At 38.9% G+C, this 15,965-nt stretch overlaps 1 protein-coding gene across 1 annotated transcript in view; it reads left to right on the forward strand.

The window, feature by feature from the left end:
* KLHL14 (kelch like family member 14) overlaps positions 1-15,965 on the forward strand; it is a 95,954-nt gene that overhangs the window by 19,299 nt on the left and 60,690 nt on the right. Inside the window, exon 3 of the mRNA XM_044774543.2 lies at positions 10,523-10,644. Coding sequence (XP_044630478.1) covers positions 10,523-10,644 — 122 coding nt within the window. The remainder of the gene's footprint in view (positions 1-10,522; positions 10,645-15,965) is intronic.

Raw genomic sequence — 15,965 nt, forward strand, 5'->3', positions numbered from 1 at the left:
CTCAAGAGGCAGCACAGTGTAATAATTGGGCTTTATTAGGAGTTTAAATGCAGGCATTACTTATGAGTTCATCAGTAGCGTGAGAGTGATGCTTTATCTTCTTTGTCACTAAGCTACACAGAGCTTGAATGGCTCCTTTGTGACAGGCTGCATAGAACCACTTCTCTCTTGAACAAGGAGAAGAGCTTTCTCCTATCACACAAACACTGGTTGTCCCCACCAGCTTGTTCGGTAACAAGCATCTGTGCTGGTGAGCGAGGAGACTCTGCATCCCACTTGCAGGCAGGAAGATTAGTCTAAGAGGTGATATTTGCCACGCAACCTCCTCACAGGGATGTGGGGAGGATTAATGAGATGCTATTTCCATTGCAATTTATGCTCTTCAGAAGAAAGGCACTAAGTACTAGGTATTAGAATTAGGGATTATATAGGTAATCAAGCAAAGAAGATATTCAACTGCTCCTAGTTACTAAAGGAAGCTTTAATCTGGGAGGTGGGGAAGACGGGGAGAAATGCAGTGAATATAAACTTGGCTGGAAGCCATTGTTCCTCGTGTGAAGCAAAGTACCAAGAATGGAGTGTGAAGTGTTATGTAAAATACGAAGATAGAACCATTCTAAGTCTAAACTTTGGGGAGGCCTGCATTTCGTGGGTTCAGATGAAGACCTTAAGGCTTTTTTGTCATGTCTGCCTCTGCCATTATTAACTGGTCTGCAGGTTTGACGCTCAGAAGAACATGGCAAAAGCATAAGCAAACTACCCCATGGAGGACATAGCAACATTCTGGAATTAGCGCATGTCAGGGAACAATTGTGGAAGACCCTGGTGTGCTACAAAGGCTGGGTGAGGAGTGAAGGGGTGGGAAGGAGGTTAATTGCAATTGCAATGTACAAAGCCACAGCCAATAAAGATGTTGATCTTCTCATGGTCAAGCAGATAAGAAGTGGCAGAGCTGGAATGTAACTAGGTTTCCAGAGGTTCAGATTTTAAAATCCTGGTTTCTTCCATTTATTATAGTGTGTCCTCAACTATGGTTCACCTACCGCTGGTAGAATGTGAGACAATTTCAGATGGTACACAAGAAACCATTTTTAAATTTATTTTAATAGGTAGGTATTACCATATTTTAACATGTATAGAAATAAAACACAATTAACCCATGAAACCCATGACTCATAAATATAATTGCTTAGAACAATGACTCTCAATCCTGATTGTACATTAGAATCACACAGAAAGCTTGAAAAAACCTTCCAATGCTGGATCTCACCCCAGATCATTAAAGCAGAATCTCTGAGAGGTGCCCCCTCCTAGATATTTTATAAAAGCTCTTCTAGGTGATTCTAAAGAGCAGCCAGCATTTGGAAACACTACGATAGCCAGGGATTAAGTATTTTTTTAAGAGCAGATTTAAATAAAATTCTAAGTAAGTAATATCATAGAATGTAGATATGGCAAATATCATGAAGGTGCTATATTGTGCTAATAACTGAAAGTTGGTAAACTTCCCTCTATAGTGGGTAGCTCCCATTCTATGAGACAACCCCAATCCTAAAGAACAAAGAAAAACAGAGATATCTAATAAAAATGATGAATGTGGTGGTGTGACAACAGCAAGACTGATTATTTGGGCATGCTCAAGGCTCAAGTAAGGATAAAGACAGGGGTTTGGGGCAGTGCCGAGGAAAGGTAGCAGGTTAGATTTGGAGGTTAGTCAATAAGACTGTCCATCCCCAATATATTACCCACTGACTCTTCCACCTTGTAGGTCAGAAACATGGCTTTTCATCTTTCCCTTTTGCCTTCTGATGTCCCCACCAGCACACTCACTGATTGGACCTTAAAACAGATGAGGAACAGAAAGGATGATGAAGTACCTATAGTGACCTGTTCCTGGATAGTGGGGTGACCAGTGATTTTGACTCTTTTCACCCATTTGTTTTTTTATTCATCATTTCTTCATTCAAGCAAGAAGATTTATCAAGCACCTACTATAAACTAAGTCCCTTTTTGCTTTTAAATATGGTCAGAATTTTTCCCAGTGAGCACGTATTGTCTTTATGATATGACCAAACAGATCTTAAAGTTACTTCCAGTTTAGAAAAACTAAATAATGTATCTGACTGACCATTTTCCAGTCACCACACAACCAGACTCATGGTGGGAGAAGGAGGGGAGGCTCCAGCGTCCAAAGATGGGAAGCTAAGGCCTTTTCAGCCACACCTGAGAATCAGAGGGTTATGTGAGAAAGCCCTGGAGACATTTCCTTTGTGAAATGAAAGAAATAAAAGCCATCCCAGGCACTAGAAGAGGTGCCCAAGCCCTGCTTCCTCTATTCTTTCATCTGTTAAATGGGGATAATGACACTTTGCCTTTTACCTACCTCAGAGAGGCATTACCAGGTCTATTTAAAGGCTCTTCCCATGAAAGCTGCTGTGTAATTACCAGGAACAGCTATGATAAAGAAACCTAAATACAACAACAAATCAGCTGGAACAAATTCTCCAGGGAGTTTACCTCTCTGGAAAAATCTAAGACAAGGATAGCAGCTGTCCTCTGGGACTTTTGGGTACCATTCCAGCTGGAAGTTTAGGGAAAACTAGCTGATTTTTGAAGTCTCCTCCTGGCCAATCACTCGGGATCTCCCTCCGCCTACTCCCCCACCTCCCCCACCCCACCCACTGTGGTCTAAGCAGTTTCCAGCTGAAATTCCTCTCTTAAGTTTTTTCAGATCTTAGCTCAGAAACTCTTTTATCCCTGAAAAGAATCTCAAGCAGGGCATTTACCTACGAGGGAGAAAAAGAGAGAGAAAGAGACACAGAGAGAAGTGGGAGGTTATAGCGTGGGGAAAATGTGCACTTTATAGATGATAGGTAACGGGGAATTCATTTATAGTTTTCAAAAAGAGGTTTGGAGTAATTGATTATTAATGTCAGGCTTTGCTGAAATTCATTTGACGAAGTATGTAGGGTAGATAAGATGGGAGCAGGAGTGCAGAAAGCAAGGACAGCACCACTATGACAACTCAAGAGAGAGTCACCCCAGCTGAATTGGGCTAATGGCAGTTTGGTTGGAATGCAGGGGATAGATTGAAGAAAGATTACAGTTCTAGAATCTACAGGACTTAGCAAAACATTGAATAAAGCGAGAAAGTGAGAGAAGAGTCAAGATTACCATAAAATTTGGTGACTCGAATATCATAAGCTTTGGTGATTTCCTTAAACAGAGGGAGATGGCAGCCAAGAGAGTGAGTAGGTTGAATATATGAATGAGATCTAGGTCAATACCATTATAGGAAGCCCAATGGTTTTACATTTTTGTGAAACTTGCTTATGCAGTAAATATTCTGGCTATTTATAAACAGTGCAACCTATGGTGTATGAAAGGCTTCTAAGCAATAAAAGAAAATGTCAAAATTCCAAAGATTGATTTTCAAATGAGTGATTTATAAGGTTAATAATTATGCATAATAATAGTAGCTATCATTTATTGATTAATTACTATGAGGACCACATAGATATTTTCCATATGCAACTCAGATGTCAGCTGGTGGCTTCCAAGATCTGGTAATGTCTGGTAAAATTGTTACAGACCCCTCAAATCCCATGGCCTATGGAAATCCAAAACCCATCCTTGTTTTTGTGAATCCCTGGGAGCTTGCCTCTTCCTGGCTTTTCCTGCCTCCCAGATCACTACCATACATCGCCGCTGTACCACCAGATATGAAATTCCCCATTGACTAACTGCTTGTATAAAATACTAACCCATCGTAGGTTTAGTAAAGTCCACTGAAATTGGAAAGTCATGGGAAAGAGTCATAACTCCTTCCAATCTTCTCCAGCCTCTCCCTACTGGATTATGTTGGGAGCATCAATTTTTGTCTCCCTTCACTATGCAGAGACATTCATCTTTCAAGGCCTCAGCAGTAAAAAATATCTTTCATTTGTTGGAAGGACTGTCTCTCAAAGGTTTTGTTTACAAGTAGCATCTGTTGATTTTTCCATTACACTTAGATGACTTCATTTAACCCTCACAACAATCCGACTTCACAAACGAGACAACTGAGTCTTGAAGAGGTTGAATACCAGTGAAGTGCTAGAGAATTTAAATCCAGGTCTGGCTGACTCTTAAATTAAAATTAACTCGGCCTTTGGAGGATGAGATAGTGATCATCTACCCCTGTTTACTTGCCACTTCAAAACTGCTAGGTTTTTCGATCAAATCTTCAAATTCCAAAAAAAAGACCATAGACACCTAAAGACCATATATGGAGAATTACAGAGTAAAAATCCCAGTGATGTACTATCATTTCAGAGAGAATGAGTTAGGATAATTAAAATATCTAAACAATGGAAATACAACTCTATTACTTTTAAGTAATAAAACTTGGATGGGGAGATAGACCACTGGCCCATCAAACCTGCCAAAGGAATAGCTAATACTGATGGTGCCGGTGATGAGGAGAGAGAGGAAGAGGATGATAGTTAGCATTTACTTAGCACTGTTATAAATGCTTTACATATATTATTTCTTTTAATCCTGAAAATTAAAAAAAACTATGCCTCAGGACTGTTGCTATCCTTATTTTAGAAATAAGGTTGAAGAGGGTACAGAGGCTAGTCCAAGGTCACTCATCTCAGAAAAGCTGAAGCCAGGTGTCCCACCCTAGTTGCAAGGCTTACACCCTTAACAGCCAGGCTGTCCTGCTTCAAGAACCATGATGTTTTCGATAGACATCCCCACTAGGATGGAAGTAAGCACCATGAAGAGCAAGGAATTAATTCCTCTTGTTTCCACCATTGTCTCTAGTGTTTAGAACAGTAGGAACATGGTAGAAACTCAATAATTGCTAAGTAATAAATGAATTGAAACAAAGTGTCTAAATCAGTAGAGGATATAAAAACATTAAAAAATAGTCATGCGTTGATGTTTAAAATATTTAACTGGAAGAAATGTAAGATAGGGAAACCTGGCTTGAAAACACTTGGTTTAAAAAAATCTATATTTGTAGTCAGGCGGAAGCTGAACAGGAACCCACCGCTGCACTGTGACTGCTAAAAGACTAGTGTAATTTTAGAAAGCCTTAAAAAATAGGATATGTCATTTCACATGTCACATTTATTACATTGTGTACAATTATGACCTTCACATTTTTAAAAGGGACCATGATAGTCTAGAGATACTCAAAGGAGGCGAATAGGATATTAAGGAAAAAGAAAGCTTTTTCAGATAGCAATGGGGATTTTCAACATAGAAAAGAGAAGACATATGGCAGCTCTCTTCCTATATTTGCAGCACTGCCATGACACAGAGGTGGACACTCACTCTTTTTCTCTAGAAGACTTAGGTAGATTTTCAGCTCAGCATAAGGAGAAAAAATATATCTAGCACAGCTGTTCAATAACTTCCTACAAAAGAGTGGATTTGGAAAACTAAGGTCCATTTCATTATAAAGTTTCAAATTTATAAGAATAATTAGTTAGGAGAAAAACTATTTAAAGGATTTCTACATTATACGGAGAACCCGACCAAATCAGTGGCCTCAAACCTGGCTGTGTGTTCAAATCAAGTGGATGACTGTGAAACATTGTTGATTTGTAAGGCCTCATGCCAGCCTCATACCATTGAATCATAGTCTCTGGGAGTTGGGACCTGAGAATCTATATCGAGAATGTAAATGTTATAATCCCCTCAGTGAGCCTGGTGACTTGCCAGGCTTTCAAATTGCTGAACCAGATTACTTCCAAGTTCTCTTCTAACTCTCTGATTTAGAGGTTCTGAGAACACTTGGGGAATATATTCTTTAATGAATAAGTGAGAATTATTAGTAATTTGTAAAATGAATTTAGTCTAAATGTCCATAGGTAACTTTAAAACCAGCTGACTTCTGGGACTGGTTAAAACTCCTCCTGCAATCTACTTAATGAATACTATTTTCCATGTATCATGGGAAGGAGAACTTTACCTGGCCTGCTTCCCAATTATTGAAGTTCCAAATCACTGAAATATAAATAAATGAGACTTTACCGTCCTTAGAACACCAGTATGATGAAAAATTTGTTTACACCAGGAGGTTTTAGGTCATCCTTCAATCATTCATCCTTGGAACCAAAGTATGTATGTGCGCGAGCACACACGCAAACACACGCACACACGCACACACACGCACGAATGTGACACATGGTAAATGTTGGGCAATTACTGAGATGGAACACAGGAGATCTTCAAATTCTATCGCCTTTTTAACCTTATATTTTCTGTGCAAGAATCTAGGAACTCAAATCAAAGGCATCCAAATAATATTATTAATCACGACATACCCAGCTCTTTGTTTAAATTTCTCTAGGTCTTTATCTTTTAAGTACGTTACTGAGGTCTAGCTGGTGCTAAGAGGAGGAGTAAAAAGGAGTATTTTTTAAATATTAACAGATTTGAAGAGAACCTATTAATTTTGGCTAAATTGGTTCCCTACGTAAAGATCTTCTAAAAAAAGTATACCATGATGCCATATGAAGGAACTCTAATTACTGCAATAGGGCTACATTTGCAGATTTTGCCTAATCTAAAGTGAAACCTGTGAGGCTCTGCTGGAATTACTTAAAAAAGAATAATTGAAACCCCCTTCAGCAAGTTAATTCAGATTCTCCTACTTTACTTTTCTAGTTCACAAGGTATGTTGTTTTATGGTGTTTTCAAGTTGAAGTTCACACACATCAAAATAAATAGCATGATAATCAGAGGTTTCAATATCCATTACACATTCATTATTGTCTGTCATTATTGTCATTGTCGCTATTATAATTGTGCCTTTTACAAAGAATGGAAGCTTTTCTGCAGAAATTATTCACGTGTATTACTTTCTAGGACTAATTGAATAGCTGACATTGCATTTATTTCAAAGTAAATATGTGATGGTTTTCCTCGTTTGTTTTATTCTTAAGAAATAAGAAATGTAGAGTAGTCTCTATTTTGTCCCTTTCTTTGGATCCAGAAAGGTTCACAATTTTCTGTAATGTCCAAATGTATATTTTCTTATAACAAGGCTCAAAAGACAGCCAATCGAATTCAAGTGATAATTTTCTAAGAACATATAATTATAAGATAACAACTGGGTAGTGAAGTCCTCTTAACCAGCTTGTGTTTATGCATATGAACTCAACAAGAATCTCAGTGAGAAATATTACTTTTCTTTTTTAACTATTTAATCAGATTTGGCATGTTTGAAATAAAGCGCACCTTGTATTGTCAACATCTAAAGATTGATTAATAATAATTTGCCTTAGAGTTTATATAAAGCTTTTCACTTTGTTATTTTATATAATCCTCCTGACGACCCTTTGAAGAGGCAGGTCAGATATTGTTATTTTATTTAACGATGAGAAAACATAGGCTCCAAGAAGCTAAGTAATTTATACAAAAATCACTCTACTGGTAGCAAAACTAGCCCCAGAATGCAGGTCATCTGGGTCTTAAGCAGAAGTTATGGTAAAATAAACATTTAAAAAATAAATTTTAATTTAAAAAAGATCGTGGGCCTGGTAGTGTTAGAAGGCCTATGCCTGAACACTATTTCTACCACTTTGACTCTGGGAACTTTCTAAGCTCTCTGTAAAGATACAGCTATACCTACAACATAAGGCTGTTTTGAATGTCGATGGAGAAAATGGTGAGAAAACTACTCAAAGGTGTTTTATTGTTTTATGTGTTCTTTCTTCTGTACTATGCTCCTTCTCACATGCTTTACCCTGTTTTTGGTTTCTATGTGATTCACCTTCACAAGGTAAAATTTTACATTATTTAGAATCAAATAATATTAATGCTGGGTTTGAAAATTGAGTAACACAGGCTTTAGAAACAAAATACTCCAAGGAAAATGCCATAACAAATTGAAAGAATGATAATAAATGTAACAATGCAAAAGATTTAGAATGTGTCTTCACTCACTGAGAAGGCCATACATAATGCACTCAAAGCACCGCTCCTTCACAGCAAACACGCAGCCAAGGAGGGTAGGTGGAATTTCCCTTACTTCCTTGTAATTCTTCATTACACTCCCTGAGGAAGCCTGCAGGGGTTAGAAATTTATCTTAGTTTATGTGGAGTCTTTCATTGCTGCTATGCTAGCTGGTCCTTCGAATCATGTCGTTGTTGGCAGGGGTGGAAGGTGTTACCATTTGCCAACTGTTCAGTGGCTTATGTATTGGTGGTCTCAGTCCAGTTCTTAGAGGACAGATGGCAAGGACTGGCTCTTCCAGCAGAGAGGACAAAGACTCTGGATCCTCTCCTCATCTGCAGAGATGGCCCATCTAAATCGATGCTGAAAATCACCAGTGGAGTTGGTCCAGGGAAACTGGATTTATCAATGAAACAACCTTACAAAGATATTTGAGCCATGCATTTATCTCCCTTTGTCATTCATAAAACAATTTCAAAAGCAGTACATTTATTTATATATTAAAACAGAGATTTAATTATGTTACTTTGGTCACACCATCACTTCAACAAGTCCTTTCCTCTATGTCTAACTGGTAGGTATTTTTCTATCTGCCGCACCCACAGTCTGGCAGCAGGTAGAGGTGTCATATCATGACAGCCACCGAATGGTGATGTCCAGTTGAACAGTCTGTCTACACATGGTAACTGACAGCAACCTAAAAAGAATACATGCTCTTATCTTGATTTATCTATACTCACACAGTGGTTGATTACCTAGACTAAAACTACAGTAATAAAATGGTCTTATGTCAGTTCCGTAGCCATGCATTTAGGAGATTATATGGCACATGAATTATCTATGTATCATTTCAAAATAAAAGAGAGTTATTACTACCCTGAGTTTCCTTAACCTTTCTCAACAAACCACACCAGTCACTGAAATCCTCAAAGTATGGAGCTCTTTGCTATTATATTCTGTTTTTGTTTCTCAACTACTGGTCTGTGAGGGATATGGGTACCAAAGTTCTTTAAATTCAAAGTTGGGTTTTTTTCTTTGTGGTAAAATTGATATGGCAAGCTAATATTACATTAGGCATTTTTCTATAAGTATGAACCCCCCTATCCATAAGTCCCTAATAGGAGTTTCTCCAGAAGGCGTTTTTCCTACTGAGGCATATACAATGCATTCAATGGCACCAGAGTTTCATTAAAGGAATTCTCTTGTTTCCTTCCTTCACACGGAAATGTCATTAACTGTGTTAAGTTAGCTCTCCGAATGTTAGGTTCTTAACCAACAAACAGTGCTTCTCCACAAGGGCATACTTCGCCAAGCGTCCTTGCACCAGAACGACAGGCTGAATATGTAATAATCGATTCAGAGGCACACTGTGGGTTGTGATCGTATTTAAGAGGAACCCTTTTGTATTTATTGACTTTTTCCTTCAATCATGGTTGTTCCGTTTCTTCTACCACCACCTTCAGCCTTTCAGGTAAATGAAAAGTTCAATTATATGTAAAGCAACCGTTAAATCAGCAGGCCCCTTGCGGGGGTCTGGGCCTCCCCTCCCTGCTCCAATCGCAAGTGTGCTCAATCCATTACTGTTCCTGAGGATGTACATCCATCAGGTCGAGTGTGCCGGCCAGGGTGCATCTTATAGCTTTTACTGCATATGAACGTTGCAGGCCTGTTCTCAGGAACTGCCGGGCAGACTGGGAATCACAGTCACGGTTAATAGCAGCGAATTGCCAGCTCTTGATGGGTGGGTAGTCACTCCTTTCAGTGGTTGCCCCCTGGGGGAGAAGGTAGAAAAACAGAGGGAGGGAATTAGAGTGACTTTGCACAGTTGAGCAGGTTCATGCCGCTGGATCAGTGGCAAGCATTGGCAGGGCTCCACTCTGGGGAGGCTCAAAACAACCTCACAGTCTCATTTTTACCAATTGGTGCTGCTGTGTCGCCAGTGGTGCCCGGGGGTTGAGGGAGAGGTGGGAGGGGGAGCTGAGAATGGGATGAAGGCAGAAGTCTCAGCTAAATTAAACAAACAAAAAGTTGTGTTCATATGGGTTAACCCACTCCAGTTAGCCCCGTGCTACTAATTGTACCAAACTGGTATTTGAAGTTCCCTGGGTGATTAAAGAGTTGGCTCACAAACTCTCTGCATAACCTTAATTTTTTCAAGGTTCTTTGAGTGGAGAATGGCTTATAATAATGATTTTGACTAATACGATTTTTGACATGCAACTTTAATGCTTAACCTTAGTACAACTCCAGAGCATTTCATGTGTACTCAGCTGTAAAGAGTGATGATTTAAAGGGATAATATAAGAAAAAGGTCGTTCTAGAATGAACCTCTAACAAATTGCATAAAGGGAGCTTATTATTCCATGAGTACAGAGAGATGCCGCTCTTCTGATCATTTTTCTGCTTGGTTCAAAAAAATTGTTGAGACATGAATGGGAGAGGAAACAGGAAAAAATGAAATAGAAATCTGCAAGCAAGGAACATTCTTTTGATGGTTATGATTTCGTTGCCACTAAAAAGGCTCTACAATAATGTGGTTATTCATCTCCTCTTTTGTTTTGGGTGAAGAATTCGCTCTAACAAGAAAATGCTGTTATTGGTTGGAGGGTTGCCTCCTGGGCCTGACCGGCTCCCCAGCAATTTGGTTCAGTACTACGACGATGAAAAGAAGACATGGAAAATACTCACAAGTGAGTGCCCTTCTTTATTTATTTACCCACCTATTTATTTCAGGTTAGAGCTGTCTTGATGAATTCGAAAACGTGGTTAATCAAATTAGACATTTTATTGATTTGTTACCCTTTGGAGTTCTGTTTATGTATCACAGGCGAGTTGGAGTAAAAGACTAAATTAACATTGCAGAGGTGGCCAATTTGGTAGCCGAAGAAGCCTAAATTAAAACTGGCCTAAAATCACTGTACGAGTTTGCATTTCTGTGTGTGCTATGCTGGCGGGGGAGGGCAACCAAGATCTTCCCAAAGAAATTCTTCAGTTATCTTTTGCTCATTGAAAAGTGGAAGGTTGGTTAATCGCACTAGTAAATTTTTTCACATCAGAATGTTTGCTTAGTTCATTGTCTCTGTAACTAACCCTCGTTTTGCTTTTTAGGCATTTTTGCTTTAATCTTTAGTCTGTGGACATGGGTCTTAGAGAAGCACTTCCTCCCATTGCTCCACAGTTTGGATGGACAGATATAGCCATGCCTATCCCAGCCGCATTAAACTGTGCTTGCCAACTTCCCCCCAGGATTCTCCTCCTCCCCTTCTGAAAGGGTGATTGTATTTTACAGCAAACCTCTTGCCTTGGGCGCTGAGATTTGGAACTTATTGTTATATCGGTTATGATCCCCAATCTGACTCACTCATGGAATCAAAAATCATTGTTTCTTGAGTGCAGCAGGCTGCCTGCGCCAGTCCCCTCGTGGGCACATTGGCTGCACTGGTCAATAAAACTAAATTTTAACTGTCAAAATTGCCCAGAGCTGTATAGATAAAATAATAAATGAGCAATTTTGATCCATAAATCAAAGCCATACATTTAAAACTGGCAAAAGTGGAAGTTAGATTTTCTTATTGCATGTGTCTTTTAAGCAGTTAGATATTTTATCAGATTTAAAAAAAAAAATTTTCCTTCCTTCTTACTAAAAGCCCTTTAAAATAATAGAAACAGCACAACACTTTGCCCATAAGAGCAGAAGAGGAGCAAAGACATGTGAGGTGGTGCTTGAAATAATACGTTCGGAGCTGGCTTACCCCAGCGAAACCTGCAGTAGCATTGTCCAGGAACTGCAACGAGAAAGCTCCCTGGACACCTATACACCATGGCGGGAGTGAAGAAGTGGTGGAATAGTAGCAGTGAGATTAAGGAGAAGGAAGAAAGAAAAATAAGTTAGAGATGCCTTAAAAATGATTTTTATTCTCTTTTTGACAAAAAAATACCATTAAGAGTGGTTTAAATATCTGAATGAGTAACCAAGCTGTATTTTAAAGATTCATCAGAAACTAACGCTAAAATAAAACCAAAGAATCAATTTTCTGACAATCAATAGAGAAAGCTTACACAGAATGAGACCCAGATACTAGGAGGAAGAGAGAAGAAAAAAGAGAGACAAAAGATTCTTGAAGGAGAGAACAGAGACACAGAGGCAAAAGGAGAGGGAGATAGTAGACCCAAGTAATAAATTATATTCGTTCACAAATCCGTCTCTTTTCCCAAAAACACCAGGTAAGTTTTGAAGCCCTTCATTAAAGGCAAAAATATTAATTAAAGCATTGTGAACAATACCTAAGAAAAGTCTTATGTTCATTTTAAAGCTTGTTCAGAGACAGGGTGATAATCCAATTTATTGTCTAAACTGGGACACTATAGAGCATGAAATAGAGATCTATTAATCTTGCTGGGACAACACGTGTAGACTGGAACATATGATCACCCTACTCAAATGTTTCACGTTGCCTGATTTAACCCTTTACTTAGAAGGATGTAGTAAGAAAGCATGAACTTGAATCAGTCAGACCTGGTTTCAAACCCATGTCTATGACCTTGAGCAAGTCATATAAATGTCCTGAGTCATGGTTTCTTTGGCAGCATCACTCGAGTGTTTTTAAAATAAAATTGGTATTTATAAATCATCTAGCACATAGCATGAACTCAGTCAATTGCAGGTACTATTGCTATTATTGTAACACTATTACCAATATTAGCACAAGTACTATATGGACCTTCATACCTAAGAGGCGTCAGTCAACTCAAGCTCTCCATGCGGAAGCAAGACAAATTACACTGCACCAGATACAACACTTTGACCCACTCCTCCAGCGTAGAGAGATTATTTTCCAGAGTTTCATATGGCAGATGTAGTAATCTATAGACTAAGCAGTAAAGATAAATGAGTATCTGTTGACCACGTTCACCAGATTTGAAATTGAAGGAAATAAAGACATTAATGTATAGGAAAATTCTTATAATAGGAACACATTCAAAGATCTTGGCCCTTGTTTTCTATACTCAGGCATGCTCACAGCTTTGAGATAAACGTCTGCTCTACTTAGACTTTTCATTTCACTGGGGCTTGTACTTTAAAAAATAGTGTTTATTACCTGCTGGGCTGTGACTACATGGCCCCAAGTGAAGACATATTTTTCGGGTTTGTTGGAGAAATATAGACAGTTTAACTGGATGATTTCTGCTGTTGGTTTGTATTTTTTAATTAAAGCATCTTATCTGGCTAAATTGAATAAATAAGTCAGGTAACTGACAGATTTCCACATGATTTGGGCCATCTAATAATAAATGAAGAAATGTCTCTCATTGGAATAAGAAAATATCAAAATTCTCCCCAAATCGAGTTTGACCCAAAAGAACTGCTAAACCAATTGACAGAGAGGTGAGGATGACCATTAATGCTAGGAGCCAGTTACCATTTGGAGTCTGCTTATTTATTGAATGACTGTCTCCATACAAACTAGCAAATAAGCTAACTAGCAAAAACCTAAAACCTGAGGTTATCTGGAGGCCCTGAACCTTAGAATCCCTTGCCCACATGGCTTGAGCAAACATTGCCTGTCTCACAGACATGCGCCTTGCAGAAAGATGCCATTCCACTGGGAGGAACACAGGCACCCACCTATGGGAGCCACACTACTTACACATGGTCTATAACAAAGAAGAATTAAAGGGAAAGTCAGTCATCATTTTCTTTAGATCTTACCCTGTTGTGTTACTTATATTTTAGAAACACTATGTAAGGGATGCACAAATAACAATAAATTAAATGGAGTGGAGGTGAGTGGAAGCGAAAAAGTGGGTCTACAGAACATGAAGAAAACAAAATCCAGCAGTCAGCCAACCAGTGATTTGGACTACCCAAACAGCAGAGAACAATTATTCTCACTGAAAAGGCTGTTTTGGTAACATGGTGGCACAGACTGCATTTTTATTCTCCTCTATGGAAAAATCATTTAATATAACATTATATAATTAATGTTAAGAATAGTGACAGCACTCCCCAGTCTCTATCAGAAAAGTATTGAGAAGTAACATATAAAAATGACAGTGAGGGGCTGGCCCGGTGGCACAGTGGTTAAATTCGCATATGCCGCCTCTTGGCGACCCGGGATTCACCAGTTCGGATCCCAGGTGCGGACATGGCACCGCGTGGCACACCATGCTGTGGTAGGTGTCCCACATATAAAGTAGAGGAATATGGGCACGATGTTAGCTCAGGGCCAGGCTTCCTCAGCAAAAAGAGGAGGACTGGCAGTAATTAGCTCAGGGCTAATCTTCCTCAAAAAAAAAAAAAAAATGACGGTGAAGTCCTTTTGTAAATGCGAAGTGTTAAATAATAACAATAAAATTGGCATTGTTGTTCTCTTGACTGTTAATAAGAAAAGGGAAGTTGAATGCGCTTCTGTTCATTTTTATCTTACAGCCCTGCATTTCCTGCATTTCTCACTCCTGCATGCCATCTCCCATTTCATTCTTCCCTTATTAGAAAGCAGTACAGGAGACATAAATACTAAAATGGCAAATGCCAAAACAAGCTTCCTGCACTTTGCAGGCCCTAAATCCTTGATGCAAAGATCAAACAAAACAATTCCCATGGCCACTGTGTACTTTTTGTAGCATATTTCTTACACATCAAAGTTTTCGTGAAGTCCGCAGGTAGAAGCAGCTTATTCCTCCAAGCATGGAGGAGCTGTCTATTCAATTTGTATTCCTCAGTGACCAAGTGCATTACTGGTGGGTAGAGGTGTGTCCCAGGAACTGACTTCCTTTTTCCTACATTTCAGATAAGAGATTCTATGTATTGGGTCCTTCTTATTGCTTTCTGTGAGCAATGACAGGAAGTAGGATCTCAAAATATAGATGCATCCTTCCAAGCGTCAATGATGACTTCCCGTTAATAATGTCAGATGGCAATTAGAAGAGCTAAGCTGGAAAAACTTGTTCCTCCTTTGGGCCCCTCTAAGTTCACTCTGTTGCAAGTAGAAGGAAATATGTTTTTTCCTCTTCCTTTCAGTCAATTTGCAACTCTGTCCTCCGCTTAGTAGTGCAGGGGTTTCGGGACTTGTATTTTTCACTCATAGAAAATAAAGGAAACTGTTGTGTTTCCTGGGTTATCTCCTCTGGTCCATGGAGGACATTTAACTTGATCCCATCCATGCAGGAACGGTCCTGGGACTGGTTGCCATTGATTTCTTGCAGGAGAGTCATAAAGATGAGAGGCTAGTGGACTCTTCATTCTTTTTTTAAATGTACTTTCCATGAATATTGAAGGAATAATACTGAAAAGACAAATCTTATATAAGACATTGAACTTCAGTTCCAAAAGATAAATATAGGTTTGATTATATCCAATATCTGAGCGATGGACAATGGCTTAACCGCTGATTATGCGGGGAATGATAAACCTGCACATTGATACTTTCAATTGGACTTCTTTCCTTGGCCCTTCTGTTTCTTGATTTCAGTTCATTTCTGTTCTTTGAGGCTATATTGGAGGAAAAGTCAAGTTAGTCAAAAGCTAATAATAATTTCTTATGCTTACTTGTTTAGAAGGAAATAAAAAATTCAGTTGAAGGTTTCATATCTGTGGGTTGCCTTTATTCATATTATCTTTATTGCCGAGAACCAAAACCCGCAAATTATTTAATTTAATTTCATTTCTAGATGGGTAGGTAGAATCTGTAGATAGTGCATTTCTCATTGCAGAAGAACCTCAGAAAACAATTTTTTGCTTCCAGAATGACTCTGAAAATGCCTGGGAAGAATTTAGATTTATTTGCAGACCTCGTTCCTTCATGTAGCAAGCAATGTGGGTACTCTGTGCTGGACGGTGGGGTAGAAAATGAATAAGATAATCTCTCCTCTCAAGACCCCAAGGAGGCAATTACAATAGAGTGTGCTAAGGGATGCACAGGGGAAGCTCAGGGTACTTGGGGAGCACAAAAAGGAGCCCCTATTCTAAACATGGAAAGGTCCTAAAAGTGACCTTCGGCAAAGCTGAAAA

This window comes from Equus asinus, chromosome 7 (genome assembly GCF_041296235.1).
Source record: "Equus asinus isolate D_3611 breed Donkey chromosome 7, EquAss-T2T_v2, whole genome shotgun sequence".
In the NCBI taxonomy this organism is placed as follows: Eukaryota; Metazoa; Chordata; class Mammalia; order Perissodactyla; family Equidae; genus Equus; species Equus asinus.